The sequence below is a fragment of the Oncorhynchus mykiss genome, chromosome 13 (genome assembly GCF_013265735.2).
Source record: "Oncorhynchus mykiss isolate Arlee chromosome 13, USDA_OmykA_1.1, whole genome shotgun sequence".
NCBI lineage: Eukaryota > Metazoa > Chordata > Actinopteri > Salmoniformes > Salmonidae > Oncorhynchus > Oncorhynchus mykiss.
Genome location: NC_048577.1, coordinates 6,035,852 through 6,048,351, shown reverse-complemented (window position 1 = coordinate 6,048,351; position 12,500 = coordinate 6,035,852). Strand labels below are relative to the sequence as shown.

Here is a 12,500-nt window from a genome sequence, read left to right as displayed (position 1 = left end):
TACTGCCCGAAGAAGACAGGCTACTGAGGGCTAAATAAAGGGGAAGTAATCAAGGTAATGATGGAGTCCAAGTACCGAGAGGGAGCAGGTGTGCGTAATGTGGGTTGCCAGGTGTGGATAATTATGGTTGCCAGGAGGTTAGTAGACCGACGATATTTAGCACTGGAGACAGTGAATGGAACACAGGTGTAACAGGGGAAGAGACAGAGACAGTGAATGGAACACAGGTGTGACAGGTGTAACAGGGGAAGAGACAGAGACAGTGATGTAGAGAGACAAAAAGAGAAACGGAGAGATAGGTGAATGTAGAAATGTAGTGAATGTATGGACAGTGACAAATCCTTGATGTGTGTGAATAAATTAATTTATGCAATTCAGTTTTTAGCTGCCATAGTACATTAAATAAATCTGTACTAAAACGTTTCCCTCCTCCCTCCTGCTCCCCTCCCCCTCCCCCCTCGCCCCTCATCTCCCCCTCCCCTTCTCCTCCCTCCCTCTCTCCCCTTATCCTACCTCCTCCTCGCTCCCCTCCACTCCCCCTCATCCTTCCTTGTCTTTCCTCCCTCACTCCCCCTTCTTCCCATCTCCCCTCTCCCTCCTCTCTCCTCCCATCCCCCCTCCCGTCCCTCCCATCCCCCCTACCATCCCTCCCATCCCCCCCATCCCTCCTCTCTCCTACCATCCCTCCCATCCCCCCTACCATCCCTCCCATCGCTCCCTCCCTCCCTCCCTCCCTGCCCTCTCCTCCTCTCTACTCCTCTCCTCCTCCCTACTCCCCTCCTCCTCTCCCCTCCTCCTCCCTCCCTCCCTCCCTCCCTCCCTCCCTCCCTCCCTCCCTCCCTCCCTCCCTCCCTCCCTCCCTCCCTACCTCCCTCCCTCCCTCCCCTCTCCTCCTCCCTACTCCCCTCCTCCTCCCGCTCTCTCTCCAGGGTGTTCACAGTGACAGCAGTGGCCCAGCTGTGTGTGTTGGGTACTATGTGGATATTTGGAGTGTTCCAGTTCCAAGAGGAGGGGACAGTGGTCATGACATATCTCTTCACTATCCTCAACTCTCTACAGGGAGCACTGCTGTTCATCATGCACTGCCTACTGAACAAAACGGTATGGTGTGTGTGTTTTGTGTGTGTGTGTGTGTGTGTGTGTAACACTGTGCTCTGCTTCCCCCATCAGGTGAGAGAGGAGTATGGCAAGCTCCTGTCCTGTATCTGCACACCACTGAAGAAGAGATACACAGAGGTCAGCACTACTAACCCTTCTTCCAACCAATCCCAGGTACACACACACAAACACACACACACACAGACACACACAGACACACACAGACACACACACAGACACACACACAGACACACACACAGACACGCACACACACACACAAACACACACACACACAGACACACACACACACACACCACTTTCACTAATTTAACCTCTGTCCTTTGACCTTTGTCTGTCCTAGGGGTCAAGGAGCGCAGAGAACACGGGGGAGTCGCAGATATGACGTCACCAAACCCCCATAATGCACCTCTTTACCCCTCCTCCCATGACAAAGGTTCCCACTAGATGGCCAAACTGTAAAGTCAAAATGGTCGATATCGTAAACATTTATGAAAACAAATATTTGCGTTTAGCGGTGTGGTTAAGATATATTGTAGAAATGGGAAGTGTTTCTGATTTAGGATCTTGGCCAGATAGTGACACACCAGAAACACTCATCCCGAGGATAGTACTGTTCAGACCAGGTTAGTAGAAAATGTGTCCAACTAGCCCGCCGGATAGTAAAAATGGAAGTCCACTAGCCAGGTTGGCCAGTACCCAAAATCCTTCAGTTCCATCCCTGATTAGACACTTCATATCAAACTTGATGTTAATTAACCACTGTCTAATCAAGCATTAGGTTATCCAATCAGAAGTTATGTGATCTTCATGTCATCCAATAGGAATCCATATGGTCTTTATTTCATCCAATCAGAAGTTACATGATCTTCATGTCATCCAATAGGGAACCATATGGTCTTTATGTCATCCAATCAGAAGTTACATGATCTTCATGTCATCCAATAGCAATGCATATCCTCTTTATGTAATTTTTACAGACACAAAAGAGGTTATCCAATCAGAAGTTATGTGATCTTCATGTCATCCAATAGGAATCCATATGGTCTTTATTTCATCCAATCAGAAGTTACATGATCTTCATGTCATCCAATAGCAATGCATGTCCTCTTTATGTAATTTTTACAGACACAAAAGATCGGTTCAATTTTACACAACTTCGTCGAATAGACAGATGAAGCCATACTTATAAACAGAAGCTTTCTTCCTTTACATGAATGTGATAGATTTATAGTAATATTTATTACCAAGAGCACAAGATAGTGTGACTGTTCTACACAAATAAATCCAAAGGGATTTAGAAAAACATTAAGTGAAGATTTGTGTTAGTTGTGACCTATTGGACTGTTATACTTGTCATGTATTGTCATGTTGTGTCTTTCTGTCCTTTCCTTTCACCCTGTCTCCCTCTGCTGGTCGTATTAGGTTACCTTTTCTCCCCCGCTTTCCCCCAGCTGTTCCTTGTCCCCTCTTGACTACCTCGTCACCCCTTCTCCCACCTGTTCCCCTTTTCCCTCTGATTAGTCCCCTATATCTCTCTCTGTTTTTGTTCCTGTCCTTGTCGGATTCTTGTTTGTTGTGTTTCATGCCTGAGCCAGACTATCGTCATGTTTGCTGTAACCTTGTCCTGTCCTGTCGGAATCTGCCGGTCTATCTGAGCCTACCACAGTTTGGTTATTAAAGAAGCTCTGTTTAAGTTAGTTCGCTTTTGGGTCCTCATTCACTCACCGTAACAGAAGAATCCGACCAAGAATGGACCCAGCGACTTCGGATCCTCTCCACTCAGCCGCCGAGATCCAGGGAGCGATGCTAGGCAGACACGAGCAGGAATTGTCTGCTGCTCGACATGCCGTTGAGACCCTGGCCACCCAAGTCTCCAACCTCACAGAACAGGTTCACCATCTCCGCCTCGATCCACCGGCTACTTCCAGGGCTTTCGAATCTCCGGAGCCCAGAATCAATAACCCGCCGTGTTACTCTGGGGAGCCCACTGAATGCCGCTCGTTCCTCACCCAGTGTGATATTGTGTTTTCTCTCCAGCCCAACACTTACTCCAGGAGCACTGCTCGTGTCGCCTACGTCATATCTCTCCTCATTGGACGGGCTCGTGAGTGGGGCACGGCAATCTGGGAGGCAAGGGCTGAGTGTACTAACCAGTATCAGGACTTTAAGGAGGAGATGATACGGGTTTTTGATCGATCTGTTTTTGGGGAGGAGGCTTCCAGGGCCCTGTCTTCCCTATGTCAAGGTAATCGATCCATAACAGACTACTCTATTGAGTTTCGCACTCTTGCTGCCTCCAGTGGCTGGAACGAGCCGGCTTTGCTCGCTCGTTTTCTGGAGGGTCTCCGCGCAGAGGTAAAGGATGAGATTCTCTCCCGGGAGGTCCCTTCCAGCGTGGATTCCCTGATTGAACTCGCTATTCGCATTGAGCGACGGGTTGATCTTCGTCACCGAGCTCGTGGAAAGGAGCTCGCGTTCTCCGTTGCCCCCCTCTCCGCATCACTACCATCTTCCTCTGCCGGCTCGGGAGCTGAGCCTATGCAGCTGGGAGGTATCCGCATCTCGACTAAGGAGAGGGAACGGAGAATCACCAACCGCCTCTGTCTCTATTGCGGTTCTGCTGGTCATTTTGTCACTTCATGTCCAGTAAAAGCCAGAGCTCATCAGTAAGCGGAGGGCTACTGGTGAGCGCTACTACTCCTGTCTCTCCTTCAAGATCCTGCACCTCCTTGTCGGTCCATCTACGCTGGACCGGTTCGTCAGCTTCCTGCAGTGCCTTAATAGACTCTGGGGCGGAGGGCTGTTTAATGGACGAGACCTGGGCTCGGGAACATGACATTCCTCTCAGACAGTTAAGGGAGTCCACGGCCTTGTTCGCCCTGGATGGTAGTCCTCTCCCCAGGATTCAGCGTGAGACGCTACCTTTAACCCTCACTGTTTCTGGTAATCATAGCGAAACCATTTCTTTTTTGATTTTTCGTTCACCTTTTACACCTGTTGTTTTGGGCCATCCCTGGCTAGTTTGTCATAATCCTTCCATTAATTGGTCTAGTAATTCTATCCTCTCCTGGAACGTCTCTTGTCATGTGAAATGTTTAATGTCTGCTATCCCTCCTGTTTCCTCTGTCTCTTCTTCACAGGAGGAGCCTGGTGATTTGACAGGGGTGCCGGAGGAATATCACGATCTGCGCACGGTGTTCAGTCGGTCCAGGGCCACCTCTCTTCCTCCACACCGGTCGTATGATTGTAGTATTGATCTCCTTCCGGGAACCACTCCCCCCCGGGGTAGACTATACTCTCTGTCGGCTCCCGAACGTAAGGCTCTCGAGGATTATTTGTCTGTAGCTCTTGACGCCGGTACCATAGTCCCCTCCTCCTCTCCCGCCGGAGCGGGGTTTTTTTTTGTCAAGAAGAAGGACGGGTCTCTGCGCCCCTGCATAGATTATCGAGGGCTGAATGACATAACAGTTAAGAATCGTTATCCGCTTCCTCTTATGTCTTCAGCCTTCGAGATCCTGCAGGGAGCCAGGTTTTTCACTAAGTTGGACCTTCGTAACGCTTACCATCTCGTGCGCATCAGGGAGGGGGACGAGTGGAAGACGGCGTTTAACACTCCGTTAGGGCACTTTGAATACCGGGTTCTTCCTTTCGGCCTCGCTAACGCTCCAGCTGTCTTTCAGGCATTAGTCAATGATGTCCTGAGAGACATGCTGAACATCTTTGTTTTCGTTTACCTTGACGATATCCTGATTTTTTCACCGTCACTCCAGATTCATCTTCAGCACGTTCGACGTGTCCTCCAGCGCCTTTTAGAGAATTGTCTTTTTGTGAAGGCTGAGAAGTGCACTTTTCATGCCTCCTCCGACACATTTCTCGGTTCTGTTATTTCCGCTGAAGGCATTAAGATGGATCCCGCTAAGGTCCAAGCTGTCATTGATTGGCCCGCCCCTAAGTCACGCGTCGAGCTGCAGCGCTTTCTCGGCTTCGCGAACTTCTATCGTCGTTTCATCCGTAATTTCGGTCAGGTGGCAGCTCCTCTCACAGCCCTTACTTCTGTCAAGACGTGCTTTAAGTGGTCCGTTTCCGCCCAGGGAGCTTTTGATCTCCTCAAGAATCGTTTTACATCCGCTCCTATCCTTGTTACACCTGACGTCTCTAGACAGTTCGTTGTCGAGGTTGACGCGTCAGAGGTGGGCGTGGGAGCCATTCTTTCTCAGCGCTCCCTCTCTGACGACAAGGTCCACCCATGCGCGTATTTTTCTCATCGCCTGTCGCCGTCGGAACGTAACTATGATGTGGGAAACCGCGAACTGCTCGCCATCCGGTTAGCCCTAGGCGAATGGCGACAGTGGTTGGAGGGGGCGACCGTTCCTTTTGTCGTTTGGACTGACCATAGGAACCTTGAGTACATCCGTTCTGCCAAACGACTTAATGCGCGTCAGGCGCGTTGGGCGCTGTTTTTCGCTCGTTTCGAGTTCGTGATTTCTTATCGTCCGGGCTCTAAGAACACCAAGCCTGATGCTTTATCTCGTCTCTTCAGTTCTTCAGTAGCCTCCACTGACCCCGAGGGGATTCTCCCTGAGGGGCGTGTTGTCGGGTTGACTGTCTGGGGAATTGAGAGGCAGGTAAAGCAAGCGCTCACTCACACTCCGTCGCCGCGCGCTTGTCCTAGGAACCTTCTTTTCGTTCCCGTTCCTACTCGTCTGGCCGTTCTTCAGTGGGCTCACTCTGCCAAGTTAGCCGGCCACCCTGGCGTTCGGGGTACGCTTGCTTCCATTCGCCAGCGTTTTTGGTGGCCCACCCGGGAGCATGACACGCGTCGTTTCGTGGCTGCTTGTTCGGTCTGCGCGCAGACTAAGTCCGGTAACTCCCCTCCTGCCGGCCGTCTCAGGCCGCTTCCCATTCCCTCTCGACCGTGGTCTCACGTCGCCTTAGATTTTGTCACCGGACTGCCTTCGTCAGCGGGGAAGACTGTTATTCTTACGGTTGTCGATAGGTTCTCTAAGGCGGCTCATTTCATTCCCCTTGCTAAGCTTCCTTCTGCTAAAGAGACGGCACAAATCATCATCGAGAATGTTTTCAGAATTCATGGCCTTCCGTCAGACGTCGTTTCGGACAGAGGTCCGCAATTCACGTCTCAATTTTGGAGGGAGTTTTGCCGTTTGATTGGGGCTTCCGTCAGTCTCTCTTCCGGCTTTCACCCCCAGTCTAACGGTCAAGCAGAACGGGCCAATCAGACTATTGGTCGCATCTTACGCAGTCTTTCTTTTCGCAACCCTGCGTCTTGGTCAGAACAGCTCCCCTGGGCAGAATACGCCCACAACTCGCTTCCTTCGTCTGCGACCGGGCTATCTCCTTTTCAGAGTAGCCTCGGGTACCAGCCTCCGCTGTTCTCATCTCAGTTCGCCGAGTCCAGCGTCCCCTCCGCTCAGGCTTTTGTCCAACGTTGCGAGCGCACCTGGAAGAGGGTCAGGTCTGCACTTTGCCGTTATAGGACGCAGACTGTGAGGGCTGCTAATAAGCGAAGAACTAAGAGTCCTAGATATTGTCGCGGTCAGAGAGTTTGGCTCTCCACTCAGAACCTTCCCCTTAAGACGGCTTCTCGCAAGTTGACCCCGCGGTTCATTGGTCCGTTCCGTATTTCTCGGGTCATTAATCCTGTCGCAGTTCGACTTCTTCTTCCGCGATACCTTCGTCGCGTCCACCCGGTCTTCCATGTCTCCTGTATTAAGCCCGTTCTTCGCGCCCCCGCTCGTCTTCCCCCCCCCCCCCCCATCCTTGTCGAGGGCGCACCCATCTACAGGGTCCGCAGGATTTTGGACATGCGTCCTCGGGGCCGTGGTCACCAGTACCTCGTTGATTGGGAGGGGTACGGTCCTGAGGAGAGGAGTTGGGTTCCCTCTCGGGACGTGCTGGACCGTGCGCTGATCGAGGATTTCCTCCGTTGCCGCCAGGTTTCCTCCTCGAGTGCGCCAGGAGGCGCTCGGTGAGTGGGGGGGTACTGTCATGTATTGTCATGTTGTGTCTTTCTGTCCTTTCCTTTCACCCTGTCTCCCTCTGCTGGTCGTATTAGGTTACCTTTTCTCCCCCGCTTTCCCCCAGCTGTTCCTTGTCCCCTCTTGACTACCTCGTCACCCCTTCTCCCACCTGTTCCCCTTTTCCCTCTGATTAGTCCCCTATATCTCTCTCTGTTTTTGTTCCTGTCCTTGTCGGATTCTTGTTTGTTGTGTTTCATGCCTGAGCCAGACTATCGTCATGTTTGCTGTAACCTTGTCCTGTCCTGTCGGAATCTGCCGGTCTATCTGAGCCTACCACAGTTTGGTTATTAAAGAAGCTCTGTTTAAGTTAGTTCGCTTTTGGGTCCTCATTCACTCACCGTAACAATACTGCTATACTGCTATACTGTTATACTGTAATACTGTTATACTGTTATACTGTTATACTGTTATACTGTAATACTGTATTACTGTATTACTGTATTACTGTATTACTGTAATACTGTAATGCTGTAATACTGTAAATGTGTTATTGATCTTTAACACTTTATTAATAACATTTAAGAATAATATGCATGTTCATACATTCAGGCTGGTAATGTTTACACATTCTTATAATAGTTTATAAATCGTTAAAAGGTTTATTCATGATAGTTATTATCAAGTGTTACCATGGACACCTCTATGTACCTCTACTACAGTTAAAAAGCTTGGGGTCACTTAGAAATGTCCTTGTTTATGAAAGAAAAGCACAGAATTTGTCCATTAAAATAACATAAAATTGATCAGAAATACAGTGTAGACATTATTAATATTGTAAATGACTATTGTAGCTGGAAACTACTGATTCTGTTATAGAATATCTACATAGGCGTACAGAGGCCCATTATCAGAAACCATCACTCCTGTTTTCCAATGGCTCATTTCATTAGCTAATCCAAGTGTATCATTTTAAAATGCTAATTGATCATTAGTAAAACCTTTTTCATTGATGTTAGCACAGCTGAAAACTGTTGTGATGATAAAAGGAGCAACAAAACTGGCCTTCTTTAGACTAGTTGAGGATTCCGCATTTGTGGGTTCGATTACAGGCTCAAAATGGATAGAAACAAATAACTTTCTTCTGAAACTCATCAGTCTGTTCTTGTTCTGATAAATGAAGGCTATTCCATGTGCGAAATTGCCAAGAAACTAAAGATCTCATACAACGCTGTGTACTAGTCGCTTCACAGAACAACGCAAACTGGCCCTAACCAGAATAGAAAGAGGAGTGGGAGGCCCCGGTGAACAACTGAGCAAGCGGACAAGTACATTAGAGTGTCTAGTTTAAGAAAAAGGCGCTTCACAAGTCCTATACTGGCTTCATTAACCTGTGGAACTCCGTTCCGCTAGCGGAACCCCTTGCCAAAAGCCAATGAAATTGCAGGGCGCCAAATACAAATCAACAGAAATCTCATAAATCAAATGTTTCTAACATACAAGTGTTAGGCACCATTTTAAAGATACAATTCTCGTTAATCCAGCCACAGTGTCTGATTTCAAAAATGCTTTACAGCGAAAGCTCTCCAAACGATTATGTTAGGTCACCACCTAGTCACAGAAAAACCCAGCCATTTTTCCAGCCAAAGAGAGGAGTCACAAAAAGCACACATAGAGATACAATTAATCACTAACCTTTGATGATCTTCATCAGATGACACTCATAGGACTTCGTGTTACACAATACATGTATGTTTTGTTCGGTAAAATTCATATTTATATCCAAAAATCTCATTTTACATTGGCGTGTTCAGTAGTTCCAAAACATGCAGTGATTTTGCAGAGAGACACATCAATTCACAGAAATACTCATTATAAATGTTGATGAAAATACTTGTGTTATACATGGAAATATAGATAAACTTCTCCTTAATGCAACCGCTGTGTCAGATTTCAAAATTACTTTACAGAAAAAGCGTAATCTGAGTACGGCGCTCAGAGCCCAAAACAGCCGAAATAAATATCCGCTATGTTGCGCAGTCAACATTAGCCAGAAATAGCATTAGAAATATTCACTTACCTTTGATGATCTTCATCAGAATGCACTCCCAGGAATCCCAGTTCCACAATAAATGTTCGATTTTTTCGATAAAGTTCATAATTTATGTCCAAATAGCTTCTTTTGTTTGGGCGTTTGGTAAACAATTCCAAACACGCGTTCAGGTCCAGCCGAACGTCGGACGGAAAGTTAAAAAAGTTATATTACAGGTCGTAGAAACTTGTCAAACTAAGTATAGATTCAATCTTTAGGATGTTTTTATCATAAATGTTCAAAAATGTTACAACCGGAGAATTCCATTGTCTATAGAAAAGCAATGGAATGAGAGCTAACTCTCTCGTGACGGCGCCTCACAAGCCTGTGACACTGTGCCAGACCACTGACTCAAAGAGCCCCCCCCCCCCTTCACTGTTGAAGCCTGAAACAACGTTCTAAAGACGGTTGACATCTAGTGGAAGCCTTAGGAAGTGCAAAATGACCCACATCCCACTGTGTATTCGATAGGGGCTAAGTTCAAAAACTACAAACCTTAGATTTAGTTCAATAGTACCCGCAAAACACTAGTCTCAACGTCAACAGTGAAGATGCGACTGCGGATGTATGCCTTCTAGGAAGAGTTGCTGAGAAAAACCCATATCTCAGACTGGCCAATAAAATCTATTAAGATAGACAAAAGAAAACAATTACAGGGAGAGGAACTTTCTGATCAATTTGATGTTACTTTAATGGACAAAACATTTGCTTTTCTTTCAAAAAACAAGGACATTTCTAAGTAACCCCAAACTTTTGAACAGTAGTGTACTGTCGTAGCCAAAAGTTTTTAGAATGACACAAATATACATTTTCACAAAGTCTGCTGCCTCAGTTTGTATGATGGCAATTTGCATATACTCCGGAATGGTATGAAGTGTGATCAGATGAATTGCAATTAATTGTAAAGTCCCTCTTTGCCATGTAAATGAACTGAATCCCCCCAAAACATTTCCACTGCTACCCCACTGCGGAAAGGAAGCCTAGTGGTTAGACCGTTGGACTAGTAACCGAAAGGTTGCAAGTTCAAATCCCTGATCTGACATTCTGCCTCTGAACAAGGTAGTTAACACACTGTTCCTAGGCTGTCATTGAAAATAAGAACTTTTTCTTAACTGACCTGTCTAGTTAAATAAAGGTTAAAAAAAGGATATTGCTGCCAGTAAGATTGCACCTAAATCAACCATTTATCAGATCATCAAGAACTTCAAGGAGAGCTGTTCAATTGTTGTGAAAAATGCTTCAGGGTGCCCAATAATGTCCAGCAAGCGCCAGGACCGTCTCCTAAAGTTGATTTAGCTGCAGGATCGGGGCACCACCAGTACAGAGCTTGCTCAGGAATGGCAGCAGGCAGGTGTGAGTGCATCTGCACACACAGTGAGGTCAAGTCTTTTGGAGGATGACCTGGTGTCAAGTAGATCAGCAAAGAAGCCACTTCTTGCCAGGAAAAACATCAGGGACAAACTGATATTCTGCAAAAGGTACAGGGATTGGACTAATGAAGTAATTTTCTCTGATGAATCTCCTTTTCGATTGTTTGGGGCATCTGGAAAAAATCTTGTCCGGAGAAGACAAGGTGAGAGCTACCATCAGTCCTGTGTCATGCCAACAGTAAAGCACCCTGAGACCATTCATGTGTGGGGTTGCTTCTCAGCCAAGGGAGTGGGCTCACTCACAATTATGCCAAAGAACACAGCCATGAATAAAGAATGGTACCAACACATCCTCCGAGAGCAACTTCTCCCAACCATCCAGGAACAGTTTGATGACTAACAATGCCTTTTCCAGCACGATGGAGCACCTTGCCATGAGGCAAAAGTGATAACTAAGTGGCTCGGGGAAAAAAACATTGATATTTTGGGTCCATGACCAGGAAACTCCCCAGACCTTAATCCCACTGAGAACTTGTGGTTAATCCTCAAGAGGTGGGTGGACAAACAAAAACCCACACATTCTGACAAAATCCAAGCATTGATTATGCAAGAATGGGCTGCCATCAGTAAGGATGTGGCCCAGAAGTTAATTGACAGCATGCCAGGGCAGATTGCAAAGGTCTTGAAAAAGAAGGGTCAACACTGCAAATATTGACTCTTTGCATCAACTTCATGTAATTGTCAATAAAAGCCTTTGACACTTAGGAAATGCTTGTAATTATACTTCAGTATTCCATAGTAACATCTGACAAAAATATCTAAAGACACCGAAGCAGCAAACTTTGTGAAAATGTATTTTTGTGTCATTCTCATTTTTTTTTGCCAGGACTTTATATCATAAGAATGTTAAAGATTTGTTGTGAACACTTGCAGTGCTTTTGTCCAAATATAGCCTTTATCACCAGGTTTTTTAGAAATCCTTGTGGAAAGATTCTCAGAATGAGGAGGGAATAAACAGAGAATCTGGATTCTCCAACAGGATTGTCACTCATGGCTCCATCTTAAAACTCTTGGTTAGTTTATTACTGGCCAACGAGATATAGCGGTCCTTAGGCACACATCTAGGATCAGAATACAGTAAATTACTGTACAGTTCAGACATTGTAGAGTTTGTCACAGATCTAGGATCAGCTTACCCAAACCAAAACCTAACTTAAAGAGCTTGGTACATCCATTTTTTTTAAACTTTTAAATTAGTAATTTATTGCCCATGGTTCTTGTAGAATTTAACTTATGACCAGGTCAACAGTTGTTCCCTATCAGAACATTGAAGAATATTACTTCAAAAACGTGTTATGGCTGCAATCCCGCTAACGGGATCGATATGACAACTACCAGTGAAAATAGAGGGCGCCAAATTCAAACCACAGAAATCTCATAATTACAATTCCTAAAACATACATGTGTCTCATACCATTTTAAAGCTATTCTCGTTGTTAATCCCACCAAATTGTCCGATTTCAAATATGCTTGTGAGCAAAAGCACTACAAACAATTATGTTAGGTCTCCACCAAACCACAAAAAGCACAGCCATTTTGTAGTGAAATATAGCATTCACAAAAAGCAGAAAGAAAGATAGAATGAATCACTAAGCTTGAATTATCTTCATCAGATGACACTCATAGGACTTCATGTTACACAATACATGCAAGTTTTATTTGATAAAGTTCATATTTATATAAAAAAATCTGAGTTTACATTCGTGTATTAGATTCAATAGTTCCAAAAAACATAAAGTGATTTTGCATAGCCCCATCGTTTAAACAGAAATTCTCATCATAAATGGAGATGATAATACAAGTTATACACATGGAATTATAGATATACCTCTCCTTAATGCAACTGCTGTGTCAGATTTCAAAAAAAAGTTTAGGGAAAAAGCA

General features: G+C 45.9%; 3 protein-coding genes across 4 annotated transcripts in view; all 3 read left to right on the top strand.

Annotated features, from left to right (window-relative positions):
* Positions 1–2,556, top strand: part of LOC110512654 (adhesion G protein-coupled receptor E5) — a 12,827-nt gene extending 10,271 nt beyond the window's left edge. Inside the window, exons 11-14 of one of the 2 annotated variants that reach the window (XR_005035423.1) lie at positions 930–1,101; positions 1,171–1,272; positions 1,460–1,897; positions 2,108–2,555. Coding sequence is in view for 1 of the 2 variants with exons in the window: in XM_036939988.1 (XP_036795883.1) it covers positions 930–1,101; positions 1,171–1,272; positions 1,460–1,501 (316 nt within the window). In the remaining variant the exon portion in view is untranslated. Of the gene's footprint in view, positions 1–929; positions 1,102–1,170; positions 1,273–1,459 lie in introns of both variants that reach the window. The other variant, XM_036939988.1, reaches the window with a different exon arrangement.
* LOC110519495 (adhesion G protein-coupled receptor E2-like) overlaps positions 1–12,500 on the top strand; it is a 248,464-nt gene that overhangs the window by 28,512 nt on the left and 207,452 nt on the right. The window lies entirely within an intron of this gene.
* Positions 1–12,500, top strand: part of LOC110512397 (adhesion G protein-coupled receptor E1) — a 98,325-nt gene that overhangs the window by 84,331 nt on the left and 1,494 nt on the right. The gene's annotated exons all lie outside the window — the stretch shown is intronic.